The 26998-nt window shown below is 40.8% G+C and overlaps 1 protein-coding gene across 3 annotated transcripts in view; it reads left to right on the top strand.

The window, feature by feature from the left end:
* Positions 1-26998, top strand: part of aff2 (AF4/FMR2 family, member 2) — a 170751-nt gene that overhangs the window by 74869 nt on the left and 68884 nt on the right. For all 3 annotated transcript variants that reach the window (XM_061834238.1, XM_061834236.1, XM_061834239.1), the window contains 2 exons: positions 20573-20617; positions 26885-26971. In XM_061834238.1, the coding sequence (XP_061690222.1) occupies positions 20573-20617; positions 26885-26971 (132 nt within the window). The remainder of the gene's footprint in view (positions 1-20572; positions 20618-26884; positions 26972-26998) is intronic.

Here is a 26998-nt window from a genome sequence, read left to right as displayed (position 1 = left end):
AATATGGCGCCGTGAAAATGGTGACGTCACGTGCACGAGCTCTACACCTAACAAGGATATTCCCTCTGTCAGGATCAGAACGTCCACATACCCTTTTGACTGTTCATTACTGAAACAACACAAACGGATCGCGAGCAAACTCTGTGGATAATGTATGGAGATGCCTGAGTATGAAATTAAAGTATTTTGAGATGCCTTCACTGAATAGTGGCAGCAGGGGAATATTGGGGACATGCTATTCTCTCGCTCGGAGCAGTGTCTGCCAATGCAGCAAACAGCTGGCCTCATTTGCATAATTCCCCTCGGGCTGTCAAGTCACGACCAAGACATGCACAAAAATACACGCGCGCACGAGAAACGATTCATTATATCGCCACCTGTATCATTTACCCGGCACAGCTGTATATCATCTGGATTTTTTTAGATTCTATGGTAAAGTATGTTTGATAATGTGTATATTAAAACATGTTCTTGTTAGGGTATACAAATAATGCAGTTCATTTGATAGAACCCTCAGTGGCTCCGTGCAAGCCATTGAAGATGTGTAAAAGTTGCACATTCAAATGTAAACTACTCATACAACATAAACGAGTGAGGCTGCACCTTGAGTATAACAACACAGTTGTCGCGCATTCTTGAGATGCAGCAAGAATGGAGACATGTCAACACTTCCTCGTTTTATTTCTGTTTCCTTGATACACAAGGGTGGTACATGACGGCAGTTATTTAGCATACTCTCCGCTTCGTGACTAACTAACCATCTGTTTACCTTGGGGATAACCATTACAGCGGTGGATTATCTGCGATGATCAGCATTGATTTTTGCCATCACCGAGAGTCTGAAAGTGTGTATTATTGGCCCTCAGAGAGCTCTCATCGCAACTAAAACTCCATTGCACAACCTTTGATTTGGAGGCTGCTCAGATAAAGCGACTGTTATCGCAGCGCTGAATGAGAGGTCGCTGGTTCGAGGAGAGCCAGGGCCGAGCACTCGACGCACCGCAGCTCCGGGTGATGGTGGTCTCACGGTCAGAGGAGTCATTTTCGCGCTTTCCTGCAGCTCAATATGCATGAAGAGAGGAAGCAATCTACAACACACTGTAAATCTAACGTTCTGTGTATTCTTGTTTCTGGTGAATGATGGCTGTAAAAAGGGGCCTTTACATCTAATATATGGCCTCAAGTTTTATATCATAGTAAGATGCTGGATTGTAAATAAGTAATGAAAGTTTTCAAATGTTTGTTGAAAAATAGCAATTATATACAGTGAAGAAAATAAGTATTTGAATACAATGCTATATTGCAAGTTCTCCCACTTAGAAATCATGGAGGAGTCTGAAATTTTCACCAAAGGTGGTGTCCACTGTGAGAGAGATCATCTAAAAAGAAAAATCGGAAATCACAATGTATGATTTTTTTCATGATTTATTTGTGTGATACAGCTGCAAATAAGTATTTGAACACCTGAGAAACCAATGTTAACATTTGGTACAGTAGCCTTTGTTTGCAATTACAGAGGTCAAACGTTTCCTGTTGTTGTTCACCAGGTTTGCACACACTGCATGAGGGATTTTGTCCCATTCCTCCACACAGATCTTCTCTAGATCAGACAGCTTCCTCGGCTTTCGCTGAGAAACACTGAGTTTCAGCTCCCTCCAAAGATTTTCTATTGGGTTAGGTCTGGAGACTGGCTCGGCCACGCCAGAACCTTGAAATGCTTCTTACGGAGCCACTACTTGGTTTTCCTGGCTGTGTGCTTTGGGTCATTGTCATATGTTGAAAGACCCGACCACGACCTATCTTCAGTGCTCTGCCTGAGGGAAAGAGGTTGTTCCCCAAAATCTCACAATACATGGCCACAGTCATCTTCTCCTAAATACAGTGCAGTCGTCCTGTCCCATATGCAGAAAAACACCCCCAAAGGATGTTGCTACCACCCCCATGCTTCACAGTAGGGATGGTGTTCTTGGGATGGAACTCATCATTCGTCTTCCCCCAAACCCCATGAGTGGAATTATGACCAAAAAGTTCCATTTTGGTCTCATCTGATCCCAAAACTTTCTCCCATGACTCCTATGTATCATCCAAATGGTCATTGGCAAAGTTAAGACGGGCCTTCACATGCGCTGGTTTAAGCAAGGGAACCTTCCATGCCATCCATGATTTCAAACCATGACGTCTTAGTGTACTACCAACAGTCACCTCGGAAATGGTGGTCCCAGCTCTTTTCAGGTCACTGACCAAGTCCTGTCGTGTAGTCTTGGGCTTATTCCTCACCTTTCTAAGACCCCACGAGGTGATATCTTGCATGGGGCTCCACTCTGATTGAGATTGACCGTCATGTTTAACTTCTTCAATTTTCTCATGATTTCTCCAACAGTGGGCCTTTTTTTCTCCGTAATTTAATTTCTCCGTAGCCCTTTCCAGCCGTGTGGAGTTGTACAATTTTGTTTCTGGTGTCTTTAGACACCTCTTTGGTCCTGGTCATGTTACAAGTTTGAGTCTTACTGATTGTATGGGGTGGACAGGTGTCTTTATGCAGCTAACGACCTCACACAGGTGCATCTGATTCAGGATAATACATGGAGTGGATGTGGACTTTTAAAGGCGGACTAACAGGTCTTTGAGGGACAGAATTCTAGCTGATAGACAGGTGTTCAAATACTTATTTGCAGCTGTATAACACAAATAAACCGTTAAAAAAAACATACATTGTGATTTCTGGGTTTTTCTTTTTAGATGATCCCTCTCACAGTGGAAATGCACCTACGATGAAAATTTCAAACCCCTCTGTGATTTCTAAGTGGGAGAACTTTCAATGTAGCAGGGTTTTCAAATACTTCTTTTCTTCACTGTAGAGTAGGAGGTGGTACAGCTGGGGAGTCAAATGTCTTCTTTTAGGAATTATACATTTTGAAATAGAAAATGTCGTGGAACGTTATATTTTTTTGTTTGTTTGTCCAATGCTTGTAAGTCACAAGACCACTTCCTTGCGGATGATGTAAGCGAGTCTCTAGAGACCTTCACCAGGAAACGCAGGGTCTGTGTGGGAGTGCGAAGCGCACAGCATCCCCTTCGGGCGGATCGTCTTCATGATCCCGCTCCAGTCTCAGCATTTGGGCCAAGTATAAGAGTTAAATTGCGTCCTCCAACCTCATTTTATGTGGATGGATCAACATTGTCCTTCAACGGTGCCTCACGTGGGCTCGAAATTGAAGCCTGTGAGAGCTCACTTGTTCGCATACAAATGTGTAGCTTTCGCAGTTTTTGCGCTCTTGTTACCCCATGCACATCCTAGTAGTTTTCCACTGATTTGCTGTATGGTTGACCAGATTTTTGCCTGTATATTGTTCTCTTTTTGATTTAAATTTAGAACAATGCCGCATCAATCAAACTTCCGATAACTAATTTATGTTATGGTAGATGAAGCACTTTCCGCGTAATAATGTTAATTCCCTCGAATATTAAGGTAGTAAAACATCACATTTGGGAATCTCGACTGGTCAAATATGATACATTACAAGGCGACTTCATTCGAGACAATAAAACCCAGACCAAACGGCTAATAAAATATCAGACTATTTCATAACAGCTTATGTCTGGTGCCCATAAAAAGATGGTTATAAAAATCTTTATTGCTCTTGGCATTACAGGACAATTCATGGAGAACCCCTGCTACTAGTTCTTTCATATTATTCATTAGGTTCCGATACAGACCAGTGGCTGCTCCCGACTTTGCGTGCGTGGTAGGGCCTCTTAAAAAATATGCCCCGCTGGACTCGGCATTGCCAGTTTGCCAATCAGAGCATAGCTGTGATATGCAAATCACGTATACACACACACACACAACATGGAGAAGAAGCGCGCACACACACACACATGCAGACAGTGGGAGAAGGAGTGTTTTGATCTAGCAGGGCTATTACAGACATTTTAAAATCCTATGAATATAAAAGAGAGAGAGAGGGGAGAAGGAGTGAATTTAAGAGAAGGGAGATGAGAGAATGGGGGTTGGAGAAAGGGGAGAAGGGAGTGTATGACTAGAAAGACGACAGCCTTTTGTTTTACTCTTGTAATGAATATCCGAAATACAGTAACGCGGAAGGTGGTATGACTCGATATCTTCAATTTAATCTGCGCTTTCATATGATTATTTCACAATCTTATTTTCATTTCATCGTGTCATGTGACAAGCATGCTGCTGCCTTTCATGAAAACGGCGGCGGTTTGAATCCCCGCCAGCACTGCCAACACCATGCCACTGGCGCTTTAGTGCTAGTCCCAACCCCGGTTCATTTGGCGTAAAACGTGCCAGACAGGCGGCTGGTGAGCACGTCAAAACCTCACAGTTCGGAGGAACCGGGTTCAAATCCTGGCCCCGCCTGTGTGGAGTGTGTGTGTGTGTGTTCTCCCCGTGCCTGTGTGGGTTTTCACCTGGCACTCTGGTTTCCTCCCACATCCCAAAAACAATTAATAATTAATATTGGAAACTCTAAATTGCCTTTTGGTGTGATTGTGAGTGGATTGACCGGCAACCACTTCCTGGTGTACCCTGCCTCCTGCCTAATTGTAGCTGGGATGGGCTCCAGCATTCCTGCCGCCCTTCTGAGGATAAGCGGCTCGGATACTGGATGGATGGAACTGAAGAAACAACGGGAAGCAGAGGTGCAGTCCTTTTGGTTGTTTCACGGCTCCGTACGGCACATTATTGTCACCGCCACAATTAAAGTGGAAAATCATGGAGCCCCTTGAAGGTTTAAAAGTTATAATTGGTTTAAAGCAGTGATTTCCAACTTTTATAGAGCCAAGGCACATATTTTACAATTGAAAAATCCCACGAGGCACCAACAAAAGTAAATGTCACCAAAAATGGATCGATTAATTACTGTATGTACGTCGTGGCATCTAATAGAAGAGGATTTTTTTGTTCTGTCTGTCATTGTGCCTCACTGGCATAAATAGATGAATAAAGACACATTATTTCTTGGAAATAAACATTTGTTTTTTTTTTGTTTTTTTTTTGGCAATTACATAAAATTGGATAACTTCCCACGGCACACCTGAAGAGCGCTCACGGCACACTAATTTACCCTGGCACACTACTTGGGAATCACTGGTTTGAAGCTTATAAAAACACGTATGAACTCAAGTCAGCCTTAACAGCAGAATAAGACAACAGTCATAATTTTCCCCTTTTCCTTAAAAATGTTTTTAAAATTTATTTTGAGATATTTTGATCAATGAATGTACAACCTTCAAGTTAGGTAAATTCAAGGGAGGTTTTTTTTACAATGTGTGTAGGACATCAGAAAGGGAATTCATCGATCCATCCATCCATTTTCTTCACCGCTTATTCCTACAAGGGTCACGGGGAGTGCTGGAGCCTATCCCAGCTGTCAACTGGCAGGAGGCAGGCTACACCCTGAACTGTTTGCCAGCCAATCGCAGGGCACATTGAGACAAACAGACACACTCACAATCACACCTCGGGACAATTTAGAGTGTCCAATTAATGTTGCATGTTTTGGGGATGTGGGAGGAAACCGGAGTGCCCGGAGAAAACCCACGCAGGCACGGGGAGAACATGCAAACTCCACACAGGTGGGTCCGGGATTGAACCCGGGACCTCAGAACTGTGAGGCCAATGCTTTACCAGCTGATTCACTTTGCCGCCCTGAAAGGGAATTCACCCTCTTACATTTTACTGTAAAAGTCACCATTTGTATGTACTACTACAGTACAGGATGTAATTTTTTTTAACAGCAAAATGTTCCAATAAATTCAGAGTTGTTGGGCAAAAAGGTATCGTCAGTAGTAGACTGTAACAAAGGGTTTGTTACTGGTATAAAAAATTGCTTGAAAGTATGGATATCAAGATGATTATGTTTATATATACAGTACACAATCATTTGTAATCCAATATTGGGTATATTGGATGCATGTAGTTTCATCCAACGTCTTAATTCCCTATAAAATATAGCGAGCGTAATATGATTTGTCATCCTTTCATAAACATTCCCGGACCCTCCAATAATTGAGGTATACTTTGAGGTGTTTGATTGAGGAAAAAGCCTGCTGACATTCTAAGAGGAAAGCGGAGGCAGCTAATGGGGTGATTAAGCGGGGGGAGGGGATTGCTTTTGAGAAAAATACAAATGTTGGATCATTTTCTCTTTTTAAGGGGCTTACCGAGTTGCCACTGGTGGTATACATCTGTGTTTCTAACACCCTTGAACCCCCAATTTAGACTTTTCGACGTGTGTGGAGGGCGGTGCAACTGGTTAGAGCGTTGGCCTTACAGTTCAGAGGACCAGAGTTAAAATCCCAGCCCCGCTTGTGTGGAGTTTGCATGTTTTCCCCATGCCTGCGTGGGTTTTATCCAGGGGCTTCAGTTTCCTCCCACATCCCAAAAACATGCGTTAATTGGAGACTCTTAATTGCCCATTGGTGTGATTGTGAGTGCGATTGTTGTCTGTGCCTGTGATCGGCTGGCATACAGTTCAGGTTGTACCCCGCCTCCTGCCCGATGATGGTACAACCCTTATGAGGATAAGCGACTCAGAAAATGGATTGACAGATGTGTGTGGAGGAGAAGTGAGAGGAAAGATCGGAGAAAAAAATAGAGGAAGTTAAGTAAATGAAAGGATGTGATGAACAATACAGGCAATTGTTATAGATGTATTTTTATTTATTTGTTCTTTTTATTATTTTATATTGCTTTTGCATGTATGCACTGACTCAGGAGAGGCTCTCCAGTTTTGCTGTACTGTCGTATAATGAGAAAAAATACAATTCATTCATTCAAACATGAAATTGTTTCGATAATGGGTCGAATCTTCAGATGTTCAAATCATTTTATGTGCTGTACTATGTTTTCCCAATGTTACTTGTCAAAATGTTTTAATAACCATTCACATCAAAACACTTGATCTCTGCCAATGTGGCATTCTGACGACAAACAGATTGCTACAGTCGTTCAGTCGGTTCGGAAAAGAAATGTGAGAGTGTGTGCCACAAGCTCATTCCCATTTGTGCTCCTTTGATAATGTCTACGTATAAAGTACGACACGAGTGCTTTTGGCAAGCATTTAAACACTCCCACAGCGGACATGTGAAGTCACACTGTCCTTACAGCTCTGCGCTTGCCGGAGCGCTTCTCCGGGACGTTGAACTCTCCTGAGACATATCTGCCGTGCTCACCAATACATGTTCAATGCATCTTTGGAAATATCATGGTGCACCATATTCAACTGCTAGATGATTTCAATGAATTATATTAAAAGTGAACAATGACCCTTTAAATGTAATTAAGTAAAAAAAAAAAAAAAAAATTCTGACAAAAATTCCAAGAATTTTGGTAAAGGGTTACCAATACTAAGTTATAGCAGCTGTGGTATAAACTTTTTCACATTGTTGGTGGTCTCATAAATATGTAAAGCACATGATACTGAAGTCTCACAACAGAATAAGGAAATTACATATACAATATGCTGATAAATGGTGATTAGACTTCTTGCAAATTTTGAGAAAATGTTGGTGAAAATTATAATTCTATATCTTTCAGGGCGATTAATTTCTTGTGCTCCAGAGTACACCCCCCCAAAAAAATAATTATATATATATATGAGAGAGAGAGAGAGAGAAATATTAATTGATTAATAATAATATTAATTGAAATTTTATGTATGTACTGGTATCTGTCTGCAAATGTGTCAAACATCCCTAATATAAAAAATAACTATATATATATATATATATATATAAAATCCATTTTCTTTTGCCGCTTATCCTCACGAGGCTCGGGGGGAATGCTGGAGCCTATCCCAGGTGTCAACAGGCAGGAGGCGGTGTTCACCCTGAACTGGTTGCCAGCGGATCGCAGGGCACATAGAGACAAACAGCCGCACTCACAATCACAACTGGGGGCAATTTAGAGTGTCCAATATTGTTGCATGTTTTTAGGATGTGGGAGGAAACCGGAGCACCCGGATAAAAACCCACGCAAGCATGGGGAGAACATGCAAACTCCGCACAGGCGGGGCAGGGATCGAACCCGGGTACTCAAAACTGTGAGGCCAACGCTTTACCAGCTGATGTTTGACACCACATTCTTTTTTCCAGACTGATCCCAGTACGAGTACTGATTCCACTGGTACTTCTCATCCATAAAATTTCAATTAACCCAGCGACAGATAATCATCAACAAAGACCCTTTTTTTTAACCCTTCTAATGCGCATGATGATTCACTGATGTCAAACCTCAGCAGTGTAGCTCCAATTACTGGTGAATAGGACTTAATTACTTTTTTTTTTCCTTGAGTATTAGTGGTCGGTATCTGGAGCCTTCACAAGCACCCGATACCTTGAAATCATCCTATTATCGACCTCATCTGTACTCGGCCATCCTTATGTTTAATTTCCAAACTTGTTTCGATGAGACTATTTGCTCATGGCAGCTCTTTCATTAAATAATTGTTACAAGATGTTTACTTGTAAAGATAACGTATAACTGCCATGTTCAGTTGTAGTGCAGTATGCAGTTTAAAAAACGTGAAAAATGGTATTCTTAAAGATGAAACGGCAGAAACAAAGTGTAAATAAATCCCCTTTCATCTCTGTTTGAGTCTTTCCTTCAAATAGGGCCTACCTTATAGTACCTGGAAAAATTACTCAATTGATGATGTTGCCTCCTCCAAATAATATTTCGTTACGTTCATGATTTGATCTTACTCTCATGTGCACTAGTAAAAAAGAAGTGATGCACTTGCTGAGCGTTTATTGAAAATGTAAACATTGTTCACTGTGACGACCACTGACTGACGAGCTGAGAATTATCTCATTTCCCCATTAGTCCAGGGTGAATAAATCATTTTGTAATAAATGGTGGCAAATGCAGTCTGTTTTATAGTGAGGACTATTTGAAGCCAGAGTTGATGAATGTGAGTGAATAAACAAATACAATCTCGAGTCCTATTCTACTGCTGATGACCCTCCAGCTCCCACCCGGCGTGCCCCTTCTAAGAGGCACTTATTTAGTTGCTAAAAAGGCATCCGGCCGAGAGAGCCACACGCCGAGACCGCACACACATTCTGCCAAGAGTACAAATCAAATAGACTGCATTTTCCTGCCAAGAGAACAAATCATATATACTCAGCTTGAATGTTGCTGTGCACACACATACAAACACAAATCCATCATTCGTTGCCTATTCACTGCCCTCAACTCAAATAGCATCGGGATGCTTTCTGTATTTGTTCTTTGTACTACTTTTTTCTTTTGTAGTGCCAACCAAAATGGAGGCACCTTTGTGAAACTGCTATTAAATAAGGAGGCACGTTGAAACTATTTACTAGTGAGGGTTGAATGATTAAAGAGTATGTTGTTGTCGACAAGAATGTTATGATAGTTAAGTTGACTAAAGGTCCACTGTCATGAAATGCATGATTTTTATATGTTATTAATGATAAAACGGCAGCCAGTTTGGACCCATCCGTTTCTTCACTACAAAACATAATTTTGAGGTTTTTGTAACTCCCGCCATGAAAATCCTCTCTAGGGATTTGTTTTTGACAAGAAGCAGGAAGCAGTATCGTATGTTTATACTAGTTTTACCTGCTGGAAGGTAGGTCGTTGTTCCATCATGTTAGCTAAAATGCCGTCTCGTTGTGTTGCTGGATATTGCTTGAACACTCGGGAGGATGGATTCGCTCTTCATACTTTTCCAAAAGACCTAGTTCGTCATGAAAAATGGATTGCACAGGTGCAAAGGACGAGAACTTAGTGGGTTCCAAATGACAGGTAGGTGTGTCTACAGTTACGAAAAAAACTGGACCGCTGTGCTAATGCTAACGCTGTGCTAATGCTAACGCAAACATTAGCAGGGCCGGTTGAAATGAAAAAAAACATACCAGTAAAAATCACGGCAGTAACACGCTAGCGCAGCGCTAACAGGGCCAGAACTGTAAAAGTCACTTCCTCACTCTTACCTTTTCCGCTCGAGTGCCCCCTTGCGGCCATGAGAAAAAAATGCACAAAGTACCCGCATCACCGCATAAACCGCAGGGTTGAAAGCGTGTAAAAAAAGTCACGGCTTATAGGCCGGAAATGACAGTGCTTATTTACAACGACTTTTGAAAAGATTAAATGGCATGTCTATATATTTGTTTGTTTATTTATTTATTTGTTTATTTGTTTGTTTTTTGCTCCAGATCATAAAACAGCAGTAGCATTTTAAAAACAATCATTACATAACAGGATACTATGTATCATACACAATGGGCGAAACAAAAATCATTTCCACTCCATATGTAATCATGTAAATTGTGTTCTCATTTGTTGGGGGTCACATTTAAACAGACGGAAGTATATGATGTAGCGAACTTGTTCTGGGCTGTGATTCATCTCAAAACATGGCTAATTAATGTATTCACCCTCATCCCAATCTTAGTACAATTATATGGTCCAGTGGTATTGATCGCAGCTTCCGTTCACTCCGTCCTCCTCGCTTCTTTGCTCATCCGCATTTAATAGCCAAATAACGTTCAATATCTGAGTGAGGATTTATGAGACCCCTTCCCGATGGAGTTGTTGCAATTATACTTTAAAGCTGCGCCACGCTTTTGTTCCCCGAATAACATGTCCACTCAAAAGACTTTGCATGCTTGAAAACTGTTTTTAGACCTTTGAACACGCAACGCTATGAAAATGAAGAAAGTGAGAGCAACTGTTGGCAAAGTTTGGAATTACTCATCCAAAGTATCCCGCTAGGTAACTATATATTTTGGAAAGAAAATGCAGCTGGAGAGTTGAGTCATAGAAGAAGAGGTGTATAATACCGAAGCAGGGACAAAAATACCCACTCATGGGACTCAGTCTGAACTTCAAATGACCCCGTTTTTCAACTTACACATCAACTCACGCGTACAACACAACAACGCCTTACTCGCACGCCAGCGCGTGCATATACTATATCAAGTCCAATCAGCACGGGGCTAAAATGACATACTTATTTGAAGCAATGTTTCAACGTCGACATTTAATTGGATGGTACATCAACTGCTTATCTGCCGCTTTGCAGCTTGGAAAGCGAAACACGAGATGAAGGACAAGAGAGAACGGAGGGAGAGAGGAAGCAAAATAAATGTGTAGGGTGGGCGCTAAGCAAGACAGAAACAAATGAAATCAGAAGAGAAAGGAGGGGGGAAAACTGATGCACAGTACAGTAATGTGTAAGTGTGTACATATATTAAGTGTCTCTGTGTGGTTGTGTATATGTAACGTTCAGCCACAAACGATTCCTGGCATTGCTGAAAATTTTGAGTGAACGGTGAGTGAGTTTTGAGGTTTTTTTTTTTAATGTAATAGTAATAATAACAACGTAGGTTCCCCTTGAATTATTTTGTTCCTCCTGGTAGGTAGGGTCTCCCAAGTGCTACCAGGAACTGTTTGAGAGGATGGGCTGTTCTGGCGAACTGTGGTTGGTTGGCAGACCTTTGTAGGAGTTAGTTTTTCATTCACAGAGCCTCCATTATGGGGCGTTACACAAGGTTAGAAATAAAGGGCATGAAAATACATCAAAAAGCTATATTGAGCCACACTTGGTGGACAAGGAGCAAACTGCTCGCCGATCTTACGTCGCCGGGCCTGAGGCGAGGCGCGTTTGCTGTAGTGCAATAGAGCTCGTGCACGTTGTGTCACCGTCTTCACGGAACCATATTGCCGGTCAAAAAGAGCTGCTCGACAATGTGTGGGACATTGAACCATAGCACGATATACACAATGCCAGAGACTTGTTGTGCTGTTGGTTGTTACAACAGACAAGACAGAAATTCAAAGAGGTCATTCTATAGAATACCAGCTGAAAAGACCAGAAAATATCGATGGATTTCGGCAATTAAACGTGTTGGCTGGTGCCTGACCAAAATACGTACACGCCTGTGTAGCGATCACTTCATTTCAGGTAGGAATTATTCTTCTCAATCTCAAATTCCCAAGAAGTATTTATAATGCCAAGTTGGCTCATTTGAGAACAATGCGTTTAAAAAAAAGGAAAAAAAAAGACAGGGAGTACACGGAAGTGTGTTCCGATCGCACGTTAAACTTCGGTAAACCTCTCCACGATACTTTTTTTTTTTAATATGCATTGTTCTCAAATGAGTCCAATGCGTATTTAAAAAAAGAAAATAAACCGTTGATCACACAGAGGTTAACATGTGGCCGCAATCCACTTCCGTGTACGAGGAGCCGACTCGCTGTCTTTTTTTTTTCCAATCATAGTTAATGAATATGAGTTTGTGTAAAACCAGGGGTCATTTATTCAAATAGCAGTATTTGTATTAAAAGAAAAAATCTGAGTGGCTCCATCACTATGTGGGATTTATTCTTGATTGAGAACAGACCCAGCAATGAAGTATTTGTATGAGTGCAGACTTTTTCTACGCTTTCAAACTCTTCCGTGTAAATCTCAACGATTTACTCATCAGATCCATGTGTAGATCCAGTTGTCCAAGACAAGCGGAAGCCGGTTCACAGTCCAATTTCTTAATGGCGAAAACATCAACTTCGGCATTAACTATCTCTCTGTCTCTCATTTTTCCACGTACCTTCTTTTATTATCACCTTCTAAATGTTTAACAGTATCGGGTAAAACTCTGGACGTCGTGCTATAAGGGGTATTTTCGCCTCATCGCCAACCGACTTAGCATTGAACAATGGTTTGTTTGACCGGCACTTCCGGCCAGTGACATGATATGATGACGTAAGTGCACGAGCTCTATACAAGGAAATTCGTACATTCACAAATAAAATTTTTGCAATGTACAATGTATTTGTCGTGTTTGCCACGGTCATTCCAAGATCTTCTAAATTTGTTGAACACTTTGAATTTGGAATCAAATGCACTACTTCTTGTTGAACGTCTTTCTCTTGAATGAGGGTTTTTTTTTGTGGGAAATGTGGAATTCTGGGAAAAATGGGAATTTCTTCTTTGTGAAACGTAATCCCTCACATCTCCTGAATGTTGGGATTATTGAATGTCAGAATAGTGGCTGGAGTAAGAATAAAGGGTCCAGGACAATCTGCAGGTTTTTAGGCCCACCAGTTCATGCAGACATCCTCAGATAACTCAAACCCCCCCCTCGCTGCTCGCTCACACGCACGCACGCGAGTGCACACACACGTGCGCCCACGCGTACACGTGCGCACACACTGCTTGTGATCTCACTCACATGCTGGCAATTCCCAGTGATGCCGGTCAGTGCAGCTCGGTAAACAGCTGAAATATGGATGATAACAGGAGCACATAAAACCGCATAAACAAATAGTCTGCAAACAAAAAGCGAAAATCCGTGAAGATTCTCGAAACGCGGCCGGACCTCAATCTTCAGAAACTTCAAGAGCACCGATTGGGTGACAGACGGCTCGCTTTGACGCCACTCGTTTTTTTTTTTTTTTTTTATAACAATACGGCAACAGATTGTCGCCGTGCCACACTTTGACCTCTCCGATTCCTGACAGTGTTTACAGCACTTCACGTAATCTTTGCAACAATATGAACATTTTCCTTGTCTGTTCCTGACAAGAAAACCCGAGAAATGACTGAGATATAATAGGAAGTGAAGCGGGTGAGTTAACAGCAGCTCTCAGAGGACACATAAGGGGGGAAAAAATGTTTGCTTTCATTAGACAGAAGATTTGATTGTATTTGATACTGTGCTTGTCCCCCCCCATAATTTCACTTTCATCATTTATTCTTTGGTTGCTCTCTCGCAGCGCAATAACAAAAGGAAGCTTTTGTTATTTGTTTTTTTTCAAGTACATGGATATAATTCTGTTTTAATTAATGTAATCGTATTACAAAAGGAACAAGACACCATGTAATTGAGTTTAATGTAGTATTTAAATGTAATCAATAGCAAAAACCTTAAACTTCTAAGACAAATGTCTGATTATTTATTTCATTTTCAGAATGGCGTCCCAGAGAATACAGTTCATAATATCTGGGATCACAGAAAATATTCAAACCAGAACATAACCCCAGTACTGTGGAGCGGATGTGGCCGCAAGTCAAATCGAGTTGCCACTAAATTTCATGCAGGTCAAGTCGTGTCTTTACCCGATTTTAGCGAGTCGCATGTCAAATCGTACAGTTTTGCTCTGGTACCAACATATATTGGAGTGGTCATAACATATATATATATATATATATATATATATATATTTTACAAATCATCCATCCTTTTTGCCGCTTATCCTCACTAGGGTCGCGGGGAGTGCTGGAGCCTATCCCAGCTGTCAACGATGCAGGAGGCGGGGTACACCCTGAACTGGTTGCCAGCCAATCGCAGGGCACATAGAGACAAAAAACAGCCACACTCACAATCACACCTAGGGGCAATTTAGAGTGTCCAATTAATGTTGCATATTTTGGGGATGTGGAAGGAATCCGGAGTGCCGGGAGAAAACCCACGCAGGAACGGGGAGAACATGCAAACTCCACAGCGGCAGGGCCGGGATCAAACCCGGGTCCTCAGAACTGAGGCCAATGCTTTGCCACCTGCTCCACCATGCCGCCTTTTTACAAATCAAAACACTAAACAAAAAAGTTCCACTTTATAAAAGTTACATAACAACTGAGATCATGATTGATCGAATTCATTGCCTTGTTTTCAAGATGTATTTCAGACATAATTGAACTCAAATCACTTTCAGACCAAACTATGGTGTGTACTTTATGTATGGTTCTTAAAGGGTCACTGACATGTCTATAAATATTCTAAAATAGTTGTTATAACAAAAAATACATTATTCACTTCAATGTCTATACGAAAAAATAAATATGAATGGAGAGAATGTCAGTGGCAGCCATATTGCCTGCGACGTCATCAGCAGACGTCACACTGGAACATTTGCCACTGAAAACACATAGTGGCACCTGCTATGGGAGAGGAACAAGAGAGATTTTCTGAATTTTCCTACGCCCCATTTGACACCGAAACTCTTCGAAGAAGAGAACATGTCACAATCAGGTGAAGCGACCGGGGCAATATTACCCTATCATTTCAAGCCATATTTAGATGATATGCGGATTCCTTCTAACTAACAACAGACTCCCGACAGTACATATGACAGTAAGTAGCGTACTCAGCTGCGAGTGACACGCAGATCGACACATTTACATTTGTGCGCGGATCTTTTGTTCCATTCTGAGAGAAGGATTACACCCCCCCAACTTTTATTTTTTTTTAGTAGCTCTATACACACCTACCTGTTGTTTGGGACCCACGAATATCTCGTCCTTTTGCACCTGTGCAATCAATTTTTCATGACGAACCAGGTCTTTTGGAAAGGTATGACGAGTGAATCCATTTCTCCCGAGTGTTCGAGCAATATCCCGCTATGCAACGAGCCGCCATTTTGGCTCACACAAAGGAACAACGAGCTACCTTCCCGCAGGTAAAACTGGTATGAGCACACGAGGCCGGTTTAGTGGGTGTCTGCTAATAACGTCACTTCCTGACCTTGGTTCTCGAATGTCCCAGTTTACGAACAAAGCAGTTTTCAAACGAAAATTTTGAGATTTTTTTGCTTCTGTTTTCGAATGAAAACCGGTACTCGAATGCCCCCACAAAAGCCGGAAAAAAACATATTGCCCGCCGGCAGACCTGGTTCTTCTCCAAAACAAATCCCTCGAGAGGATTTTAATGGTGGGAGTTGCAAAAACCCATATATGTCAAAATCATGTGTGGTGAAAAAAGGCATGGGTCCATTCCAGCTGCCTTTTTTTTTATTATTAAAAAATACTAAAAATCATGCTTTTTGTGTCAATGGCCCTTTCAGTGAACACCATTACATAAAAGTCAGATCCTGCATTGTTGCCACATTCGACATGTCCACCATGCAGGCACGAGAATGTCTGTTGCTTGGATCTAGTCGTAGCGTATATTTTGTATCTTTTCTTGTAAATATGCCCCAGCCTAAGCCTATATTGCAAATCAGTGCCAGTAAACAACACTGGCCAATTCTGGAACTCTGAGACTTTTTCAATCCCACTTTAAGCGACAAGTGGAAACTATTTTTGATCGACTGAGATTGGAGTTTGCGCAACGATTTTTTTTTCACGTTCATTTTATTTTTCCACATTGGCACAATCACGTTGAGAAAAAGGACGACGACATCGTGGGTTATTCGGAGTTGACTTGACTGTCATTACCTTAAACTTAACTACAAAAAAAATTGTGTCCTTCAACGCCAAGGCCGCCTGTGTGCGTGTGTGAGTCTGGTGAGGAAGCGGGAGAGAGAGCCATTGTTCGTGTGTTTATGTGTGTAGACGTCTATCATCTGAGCAGCTATTTCAGACAGAAAAGGATTTCTGCCTCAGTAATTGCCTTGGTTATATTTTCCACCCGACTCACCGATGACTTTTTTTTTTTTTTTTAATCTTGTTATTCTTAGTTTCATCCCTTCTCCAGCAGGGATATCATATCTGTTTTGTTTTTTTTTTTACGGTTTTTAAAAGTTTTGCACTATACTCCAAGCATTTCTCAAACAGTTATAAACACACGTATTGCAACGCTCAGATTACCATTAAAATCTATTTCAGCTGGTTGTTTGGAGCTTTTGTGTGAGTGGGGTTTCTTTTATGACAATACATTCGGAATGCCATCCCGTCAGAAGGTGCGTATGGCCATCTGGAAACAAAGAGCAAACACTGGTAGCCGTAGCAATATACTCCTGATAAAGATGTACAGACGGAAAACACGAGCAGTCTCACGTGAGGTTTACGTTAGTTTAACGCTATATGGTGTAATTGATATACAGTAAGCCCTTGGTTCTCGAACGTCCCAGTTTACGAACAAAGCAGTTTTCGAACGAAAATTTTTAGATTTTTTTGCTTCTGTTTTCGAATGAAAATCGGTACTCGAATGCCCCCACAAAAGACGGAAACAACATATTGCCCGGCGCCGCTGACCCACGACGTGCTTCATTGTGAATTCCCACGCTGCCCAAAAAAAATTGAAATAACATAATGCGCGCGGCACAAGCAGCTGACCCACCCATGACGCGTTTTGTTATTGCCTATTCAATTGCCCCCCCCAAAAAAAAAAAACAAAATAACATAATGCGCGGGGCGCAAGCAGTTGACCCACCCACGACGCGTTTTGTCATTGTCAATTCGAATGCCCCCCGAAAAAAACCCGCAAATGAGATAACCCGCGCGACGCAACCAGCGCACTTTTATTTTGTAGAATGCAGCCTTTGTACACAGACGTGTCCCGGTAGTGATTGTTGTTTTTCTTCTTATCGACGACTACCGTATTAACCCCCAATCATAGGTCCAAAGAAGGCAAGTTGCTTGCTTAAAATTATTCTGCACTTTTGTTAATAATAAAAAAAAAAAAAGTTTACAAAGCTGGGAGCCGAGTCGCAACAGATATGGCGATGCACTCCCGGCCTAGCGTACTCTACTACTAAAGCATACATTTTAAGCAAAAAACAAATTTCTGAAATTATTTTATTATATAAAGTATTCAAACTATACATGTATTCCTACTATTCAGTTTATTATCAGGAAAAGTCAAAAAAATGCTTGGCTTTAGGCTTGGAACGCATTAATTCTTTTTCCATTGATTGTAATGGGAAACATCAATTTGGTTTTCGAACAAATCACTTCTCGAACCGTTTTCTGGAACGGATTGTGGTCGAGAACTGTGGCATCACTGTATATTATCATTATGTATATATTGTGTGTCCCCCCAAAATCTACACCTTTTAGTAAGCGATTATTCAATTTCCTCCCACATCCCAAAACATGCAATAAATGAAGACTCTAAATTGCCTGAGGTGTGATTGTGAATGCGACTGTTTGTCTCAGTGTCCCCTGTGATTGGCTAACCCTGCTAATTATGACCACCTAGGATGACCATAATGGTGTGTGTGTATATATATATATATATATAGAGAGAGAGAGAGAGAGAGAGAGAGAGGAGAGAGAGAGAGAGAGGAGAGAGAGAGAGAGAGAGAGAGAGAGAGAGAGAGAGAGAGAGAGAAGAGAGAGAGAGAGAGAGCGAGAGAAGAGAAGAGAGAGAGAGAGAGAGAAGAGAGAGAGAGAGAGAGAAGAGAGAGAGAGAGATGATTTAGGAAGGTGTTTCAAAATAAAAAAAATATGGACTTAACGAAGAAGCCATTGGCCCAGCAGAAGACGTTATTAACACACAGGCTGCCTGTAAATGGAACTGTAGCTGAATCCACAGTTTAGATTTTTTACATTTAATTGTTTAATTCTGTGTAAATAGTTCTTTATAAACTCACATTTTCCAATATATGGAGTGGGGTCCCATAATGCGCGTTAAATAGTGAGCCTGTTTCTCTTGACATATATCTGCTCTAATTTGCTGTGTTTATGGCCTTACCTCATCGTTAACGAATGCCTGATAATATATTGTTTCACTTTCATTGGTGAAGTCCTTTTTTGTTACGTAGCATATGCCAGTGTCCCTTGTAGTTTTATTTTTGCTGTAATTCAGGATGAAGATGATCTCATCGTCATTATCACGGGTACTAAATGTTTCCTGATGCTCGTGTTGGTGCCGTTAGTGATGTTGTGCGACGGGCGTTATGGTTATGGAGGGATTTGCTCTCCTCTCCTCCAGCTGCTCCTTTATCCCTCACTCCTTCTTTATTGAGCCTGTCTGGGAGCGCCAAGCCAAGAACGAGTCCATCACACTGTTTTATTTTGTTTTCAAATGCTTTTTGGAAACACTCATTTGGCAGTGCCATTTATACTTGCGCGGGGTGCATTTAGCTAACAATGCAGTGTGCGTATCCAGCAGAGACAATAATGATTTGTTTCGAATAATAGTAGAAGTACAACATGCGCTTTGGCTGAACTGACACAGCAAAGTGCAGCTGTTCCAAGAAATCCATTTGTTTGGCTCGTGCTTTCATTTTTACGGGGGACTTTTCGTGGTTTACTTGGATTTTGTTTTGACCGTAGCTAAAACTCGAGAATTTGGTTCGTCGTGCCACCTTTCAAAATGGATAAAGTACTGGCAGTCACTTTGTAGTCTTGGCATTACTATTGCTTATCGTGGTGTGACAAGACTGCACAAAATATAATTGACTTGGAGCAAAGACCGCAACGATATCTGATCAAAGGTTCTGTTGAAAGCCAGGTTAAATATTTAAAACCTGAGAAGATTGGAATGGATCAATACTCATCCATCTGATGTGATGTTATGAGATTTTGATTTCTCCGTATGATGTTGTGAAGTTCTTCACTGCAAATCACAGCTAAAAATCAAATAAATCGTTGTTTGATTAATACCACTCTGACAGTATAAATCATAGATATTTGGTCGAACAGAGCACATCTGGTTATAAGCCTTGGTACACAGAAAGAGTTTAGCTAGCACGGCGCTAGCGTTACCGTAACGCTAGAGTTAAAGTCTTTCTGTGTACCGACCCTGCAAAAAAAATTTCCACAGAAATTCTATAAAATCTATCTCTAATCTATCAATAGAATTTGTACAGAACAACTTGTTCTATAGAACTTTGGTTGTGATTTTCTATAGAATTTCTACAGAACAATAGAATTTTTTATAGAAATTCTATAGGACTTGGGTCCTAAAGTTCTATAGTTCTTTAGAAATTCTTTAGAAATATTCTATAGAAATTTTTTAGCAGCGGAGGCTTATAACCAGGTGCGCTAACACTAGTGTTGCATTAATGCTAGCGTTAAACTCTTTCTGTGTACTGAGGCTTATAACCAGGTGCGCTAACGTTAGTGCTACGCTAACGCTAAAGCCGCATCACCGCATAAACTGCACATTTGAAAGCGCTCAAAAAAGTCACGGCTTGTAGCCCGGGAATTACGATAGTTGAATTGTAACATGAAGATAATAAGTATTTTTTAATACATTGTCATTCTGCACATAACTGTAAGATCCGCCGCAGCTAATCAGACGGCATCCACCCATCAATCCATCTTTTTTCTATAACATTGATCCTGCTCTGGGCTACAGGGAGCTGAAAGCTATTCTGGCTGACTTTGGGAATTAAAAAAACAAACAAAAAAAAAAAAAAAAACAGCCGGAGGATACCCTGGACTGGTCGGCAGTCAATCATAGACCCATAGAGAGATAAACATTCACACTCCCAGGCCGCCATGCTGTCAGGGACGGCAATCAGAAGTATTTATAGGAAAGGCAGCATGAAAAGACGTTGGGGGGTGGGGGGTGGGGGGGGGGGGAATTATAAGAACTCATGTGAAGTGATTATGAATAAGCGAGTTAACACTAAACATTAGAGGCCTGTCAAATTGGGGCTTAATTGCGCAGCGGTTCACATAGCTGACCTTCTCAACTGGGATGGGATCTCAAGGTTCCACATAGAAAATATCTTAAATATATAAAAAAAAAAATGAATGGGAGAGTATGAAGTTTTGCATTTGTATTCTTCAACAGATTTTCCTTTTGTTTCACGTAACTCAAACCATGTTATGCTTGTCACAAATGTTTTCTATTAATACTGACAGCTTTTTTTTTTTTTTTGTCCTCCTTTTGGTTTCTGCAGGTCAACCTTCCAAATGACTCCAGCTGTGTAGAAGAGATCTTGCGGGTATGTTGAACGCACACACACACACACACACACACATACACACACACACACACAATAATAGCAATGAGCATCAGCTGTTTTAAGTTTCCTTGACAATGTTTTTATTTTTATTTTCCCCATCTGGGGCTAGACAGAATGTAGCCAGGAAGGACGGGATGGAGAGGAAGATAAAAACAGGGAATACGTACAATAGTTCTGTTGACTTGTGTTGAGAATTAATACACTTTTCCACAGTTGCGTAATGGAGAATTCTCTCGTTCTTTCTACCCTTGTTTCCCAGCTACATGCCATAAGAATTATGTGGAATAATTTCATCACAAACACTCAGCACCCTCATTTATTTTCTGTTTGCTTGCCTTTTCCCAAAGTGTTTTCATCTTTTCAGCGAGCAGAATAGTTGAAGCTATCAAAGACAGCACATCACATAATGTGATATGAACTTATCGCTCACTTTCCTCTGTCAGCCATCACTAGAACTGTGTCCATCCTCTCCCTCGATGTTCTCTTTGTGTGCCTGTTCATCGCTTTCTGCCCTCCGTCATTCACCTCTCACAAATCAATATGCCAGTCAACGGCCTGTGTGACGGATCGGTGTGCTGTGAGCTGCATGAAAAGCTTTGCCAATAAAATTGATGCGCTATTGAATTCAATTTGTAGTTTTTAGCCGTGTCAAGTGGAAAGATCAAGTGCACAATGTGAATCATACACTTACTGCTATTGAATTGAGCAGCTCATAATAGGAAAATAGGAAATGGGAAAATCAAGAGATGAATTGTCATTCAACTCAAACAACACCGACTATTTTCAGTGTATTTTTTTGTATATGTAATGTCGCACATCAAATAGTTAACGGAGAAAAAAACGGGAATCTACGGTAATTTCCGGCCTACGGAGCGCACCTGATTATAAGGCTCACCCAGTACATTTGTAGAGGAAATACCATTTGCTACATACATACGCCGCACCTGTGTAAAAGCCGCAAGTGCCCACATTGAAACACGTGATATTTACAAAGAAAGCCGGTACACAGAAAGAATTTTCAAAGTTTTAATACCTTAGCTTAGCTTAACATAGCAACAACACGGTAGCACGAACTGGGCTGGTTTAAAAAAAAAAAAAAAAAACAGCCACGGCAGCTACACAGTAGCAAGACGGTAGCACAGCGCTAACAGAGCTGGTTAAAAAAAAAAAACATACCTAAATCACTGAGACGCGGCAGTAACACAGCAGCAACGTGCTAACAGGGCCGGTTTAAAAAAAAAAAATACATACCGGTAAAAGTCACTTCCTCGGCATATATATTCCACTGGTGTCACTCTTACTTTTTCCACTCGAATGTCCCCTTGCGGCCGTTAGAAAAAAATGCACAAATTAGCCGCATAAACCGCAAGGTTGAAAGTGTGTGAAAAAAGTTGCAGCTTGTAGGCCCGAAATTACAGTAATAACCTTAATTCAGTGACTACATAATTTAAAGTTATCCACATCTTTATTCAACAGATCCATAAGAATGACAGGTTAGGAAAGGAGGGTTGCGAAAAATGTTTGGATGTTCATCATCAAACATTTTTGCTTGCAAAATATAATAAAATAAAACCATGATGAGTTATGCTCAGGCAAGCTGTGGAACACAAACGTTTAACTGTTATTGATTTTAGTGCGTTTCAATGCAGTTGCGAGCATCTATCCATCTATTTTGTTGCCCTATACAGTTACAGACAAGTTCATGTTCATCCCAGCTGACTGACAGCTAAAGACGGGATACACCCTGGCCTCGTCTCAGGCCAATCACTGGTTGCATACGCTGTGGTTTGCACAAATCATTTTCGAATATCAAATCCGCACAACAAAATGTACTTGTTTTCATGCACGGATATGAAGACAAATGTGATAAAAACAGATGCATAAAAGATGTACCCTTAATTTTTCCCCAAAGATTTTATTTTTAAAGTAAAAAAAGTGCACTGAATGATGCCATTTGTATTCATTGCTGGCCGTAATGAATTGTAATAAAGTATAATAATAGTAAGCATTTCTGCACTGAGTAGAGATATTGCCAGCGTAAAGCGGAATACGCATCATTCATGTTCCTTCGAATGCCACTTGCACGTGCCTCTTCCTCGTTGTTCCACTGGGAAATCACTTCTCAAAATATGCCCTCAGTTATATTGGTGTGTCGCCAGTATTTTACCTTTAACCAAATGAAGCAACATACTAGACGGGTTTGAGCCGCAAGAGACAGCCTGATAGAATATCCGGTGAAAGCTGAAGGCTTTTGGTTTAATTTAATGAATTCAGAAAAAAAATGTTCACGGGACTAGATGACAATAAGACAAAAATCACTTTGAGATGTAAGTCTTTGTGTGCTTGATGAGAGAGAGAGAGAGAGAGAGAGAGAAGAGAGAGAGAGAGGAGAGAGAGAGAGAGAGAGGATTTGTGACTGACTGAGTTAATCGCTCACAATAATATTTATAGATGCAAACACATAATTAAAATACACATACAAGTTTGTAGACGCATAATCAGGAATGCTGTCTGTCGAAACGTAGTCATTCCTCTAATGTGCACATGTCAGAGAGTTGCCTGGCAACACAATCAGGCATCAGACATCTGACGTCGTGTACACTCATACAATGTACACGATGTACTCCCTGTTTATCAGTGTAGAATGAGTGACCCCCGTGGTGATTGGGCTCCCTCTAGTGGAATGTGAAAGAATCACTCAATTGAATCTTCACACTGTACATAATAATGCATGTTAATGTTAATCTAGTACAGTACTTTTTAAGTATAATTTGGTTGTATTTAACTTTTAAGTATAATATTGTTGAATTTCGGGTCTTGGAACTGATTCTTTTACAACACTAATTCAGGTACTTTTTTTCAGTTTAGAGTTTAAGCAAAAGCAAAGCAAACTATAATCATCCAGAGACACGTCTATGTATAATATGTGTCATCTGCATAGCTATCATAGTCGAAACTAAAGTTCTGGAAAATTTTACCCAAGGGTAGCATATACAGACTGAACGGGAGGAGTCCAAGAATTGACCCTTCAGGGACCCCATATGCCATTTGTTGAGATTGAGCTCTTCCAATGGTTATAAAGTAGCTCCCTTCCTCCATTTTGTTCTACCCACGTTTCAAACCTGTCTAGCAGTATATCGTGATCTACCGTATCAAAAATCACATTGAGATTCAACAAGACTAAAATTGACATCTTTCCTGAGTCAGTATTCAATCTAATATCATTTAGCACTTCCATAAGAGCAGATTCTGTACTGTGATAAGTTTTGACACCTTTCCTGAGTCAGTTTTCAATCTTATATCATTTTTAGCACTTTGATAAGAGCAGATTTTGAACTGTGATAAGTTCGGAAACCTGATTGAAAAAAGTCCATTCAAACTCATAAAATTCCTGAGTTGATTAAAATAACTTTCTCAGCAATCTTGCCTAAGAAAGGGAGATTAGAGATGTCTACAGTTTACTAACACACAAGCGTCCAGTGAGCTCTTTTTTTTAGAAGAGGCTTAACAGCAGCTACTTTAAGAGCTCTGGAAAACGCGCCACACTGAAGTGAGCAATTGATTATTTCTTGCAAGTCAACTCGGACTGATTTCACACACAATTTTGAAAAAGTTAGGAGGTATTGAGTCAAGTCAGTTCTCCATTCATCCCAATTCATTTAAGTGGATTCTACTTCCTCACTGTTTAGAGGCCCCGTAGCTCAGTGGTTAGCACATTGGTTTGGTAAACCAGGGGTTGTGGGTTCATATCCCACTGGGGCCTCCACTCCCTGAGAAGGTTTGCATCAGGAAGGGCATCCGGCGTAAAGATTTTGCCAAACAAAAATGTGCGTCCATCTGAGATGTCACACTGTGGCGACCCCTAACGGGACAAGCCGAAAGAAACTTACTTTCTACTTCTCCATTATTTAAGCTAGGTGTTGATGTTTAAAATGTGCCCAATGTTACAATTATTTACAATAATGTAAATATACTGTACCTCATTTTTGATGACCATTTAGCCTTGCTATATTTTAAAATGAGCATAATGGTGGCACTGGATAGTAAGTAAGTTTTTCGAGTTGATACTTGGGAGAACAAGTTTGAGAACCAGTGGAATAGATGAAACAATGCTGCTCACACACAAACATAAACATGACTCATCTGGTGAGTCATCCACTCCACTGAGGAGGTCCTTGATGGAGACGTGACGTCATTAATCCTGTATAGACCTTTCATTCACATCGCGACCTGTGTCTGGCACATAAGCATTTAAAAGTTTAAATCGCTGGCCACTCATGTTCTATGTTTTGGCTTGAGTTGTCTGGCTTTGTTTCATGTTTTCCCGATCCATGTCTTTTGTGCTCATTCGATTGTTTCTCGTTAATCTTCTAACTCGTGTCGGCCAATCAGCTCTCTCCAGCCACTCGTCTCTTGTCCAAGTGTTCATCTGTTTGTGTTTAGCTCCCTGGTTTCTTTCGGTTCTTGTTGGTCCATTACCCATATCCCTGTCAGTGCCCTTGTACTGTCAGTGTCATTCTTGGTCTGTGCCATGTGTTCGTCACGAGTCATGTTTTGTTTCCAGTATAGGTTTATTTAAGTGTTCGTGTCAGGGTTATTAGTCCTAGGACTTTGTTTAGTTTTCCCTTTAGGAAATTAAATATTTTTTTTAGACACCCGGACTTCTGCCATGACTCCATGCTTTCACAAACCCAAACTGTGAGAGCCGCTCAAAGATCCAGTTATTCCTAGCCTTAACTCATCAAAATTATTTTTAGCGTTTGTGAGTTTTTCAATTTGCGTTCATGAGTTTTTTTGATTAACTCCATATTGAAGTGTTACCCTTTGCATTTCAATTCAAATCCGCACACCCTGAAGAACTCCGATCAATATTCAATTCTGACCATTTCTAAAACCAACGCCCTCATTATTCTGAGAACATGGCATTTTATATTTGTGTGCATAATTTATTGTGGCACTAGCAGTCTTTTCATTTTTCTCCACTTTCGGCCTACCTAACATTGCAGTGATTCGTTCGGCAGACTGCGAACACCTCTCTAAACGAGGCAAAATGTTCTTAAATCTAGCAGTACGTCATAATGTTCTGTCTAAGTCATTTTAACACAGCATCATTAAGGGAAACATAGCATAAGTCCTCTATCGTGCAATGGTAAATGCCATAGACAGGTTAACAGAAATTGGTTTAGGGATATTGCAAACCATCACACAGTTGTTACGCTAGCATAAACGCGTCAGTTCCATATAGAGATAGAAAACCCGACAATGCTCAAAGGGGTATGTTCCCGCTGCTTTAAAGAAACATTATGGGCTGCTAGAGTTAAGTTACTTCTTGACATCGTCAATGAATTCTGTTTCACAACATTGCCACCGTTATGCTAAGGTGTGTACACCACAGGGGCAGCAAAGTATCATGTCTGATGTCTATATGATGCAAAACGGCATTCATTTGAGAGTTGTGTCTTTCTGTTGTTTTGATAACCTCATTTAGCTACATGTAATGGGATGAATACCAAAGAAATGCAATATTGCAAAACTGCACATCTACACCACTGGAAGCTCTAACTACCTTAATAAACATATTGTTAGTGTAATCCCTCTTCAAATACGGGCATTATCGTCATTTGTGTAAATACCTCGTAAAGATGTTTTACTTTGCTGTGAGAGCAGAATTTTCAATATAGGTATCAACTTCCTTTGCACTGTTGTGCTTTGGAGATTCAATAGCGCTGAAGAACTAACAGACACACACGCGCACTCACAAAGGCACATCCGATGTTTATTCTGTTAACTAGTTAAAGCTCCCACATATTGAGGCTGGAATTGATTGTACTGAGAGACCGTGATTAGTAATTAAATCACGACGCTGCAGCTCTGCCGGCGTTTAGCTTTTAATGCAACCAGCTGGAGTCAGCTTTTATTTTGGACACTGAACACTCCGCACTTAGTTCATGCTCAGATTCCTGAGTGCGCCGCCAAATCCCAATGCACTTCTCACTTTATAATGGGAGTTTTAATACAGTTCAGTCGGATGTGCGAGTTTACAAAAATCATAACTGAATGCTACCCCTGCATCCAAGTGCTTGTACAAATAAATCCCTGTTGTCACATTTGCAAACTGTTAGTGAGAACTGTCACCGTTTATACTGATTTGTACTTCTCTCTGTTTGGTCCACATGTAAATGAGATCATCTAGATTTGTCAAATGCACTTAATGAGTGTTTGTCTACTGTGCATGTTTGAATTTAGGAGATGACTCACTCCTGGCCACCCCCTCTCACAGCCATTCACACCCCTGGAAAAGCGGATCAAACCAAGTTCCCCATTCCAAGCAAGGTCAGTCAGGCTTTTCCTCTTTCACCT

Source organism: Syngnathoides biaculeatus, chromosome 11, assembly GCF_019802595.1.
Source record: "Syngnathoides biaculeatus isolate LvHL_M chromosome 11, ASM1980259v1, whole genome shotgun sequence".
Lineage (NCBI taxonomy): Eukaryota > Metazoa > Chordata > Actinopteri > Syngnathiformes > Syngnathidae > Syngnathoides > Syngnathoides biaculeatus.
This window is presented reverse-complemented; position numbering and strand designations above follow the sequence as displayed.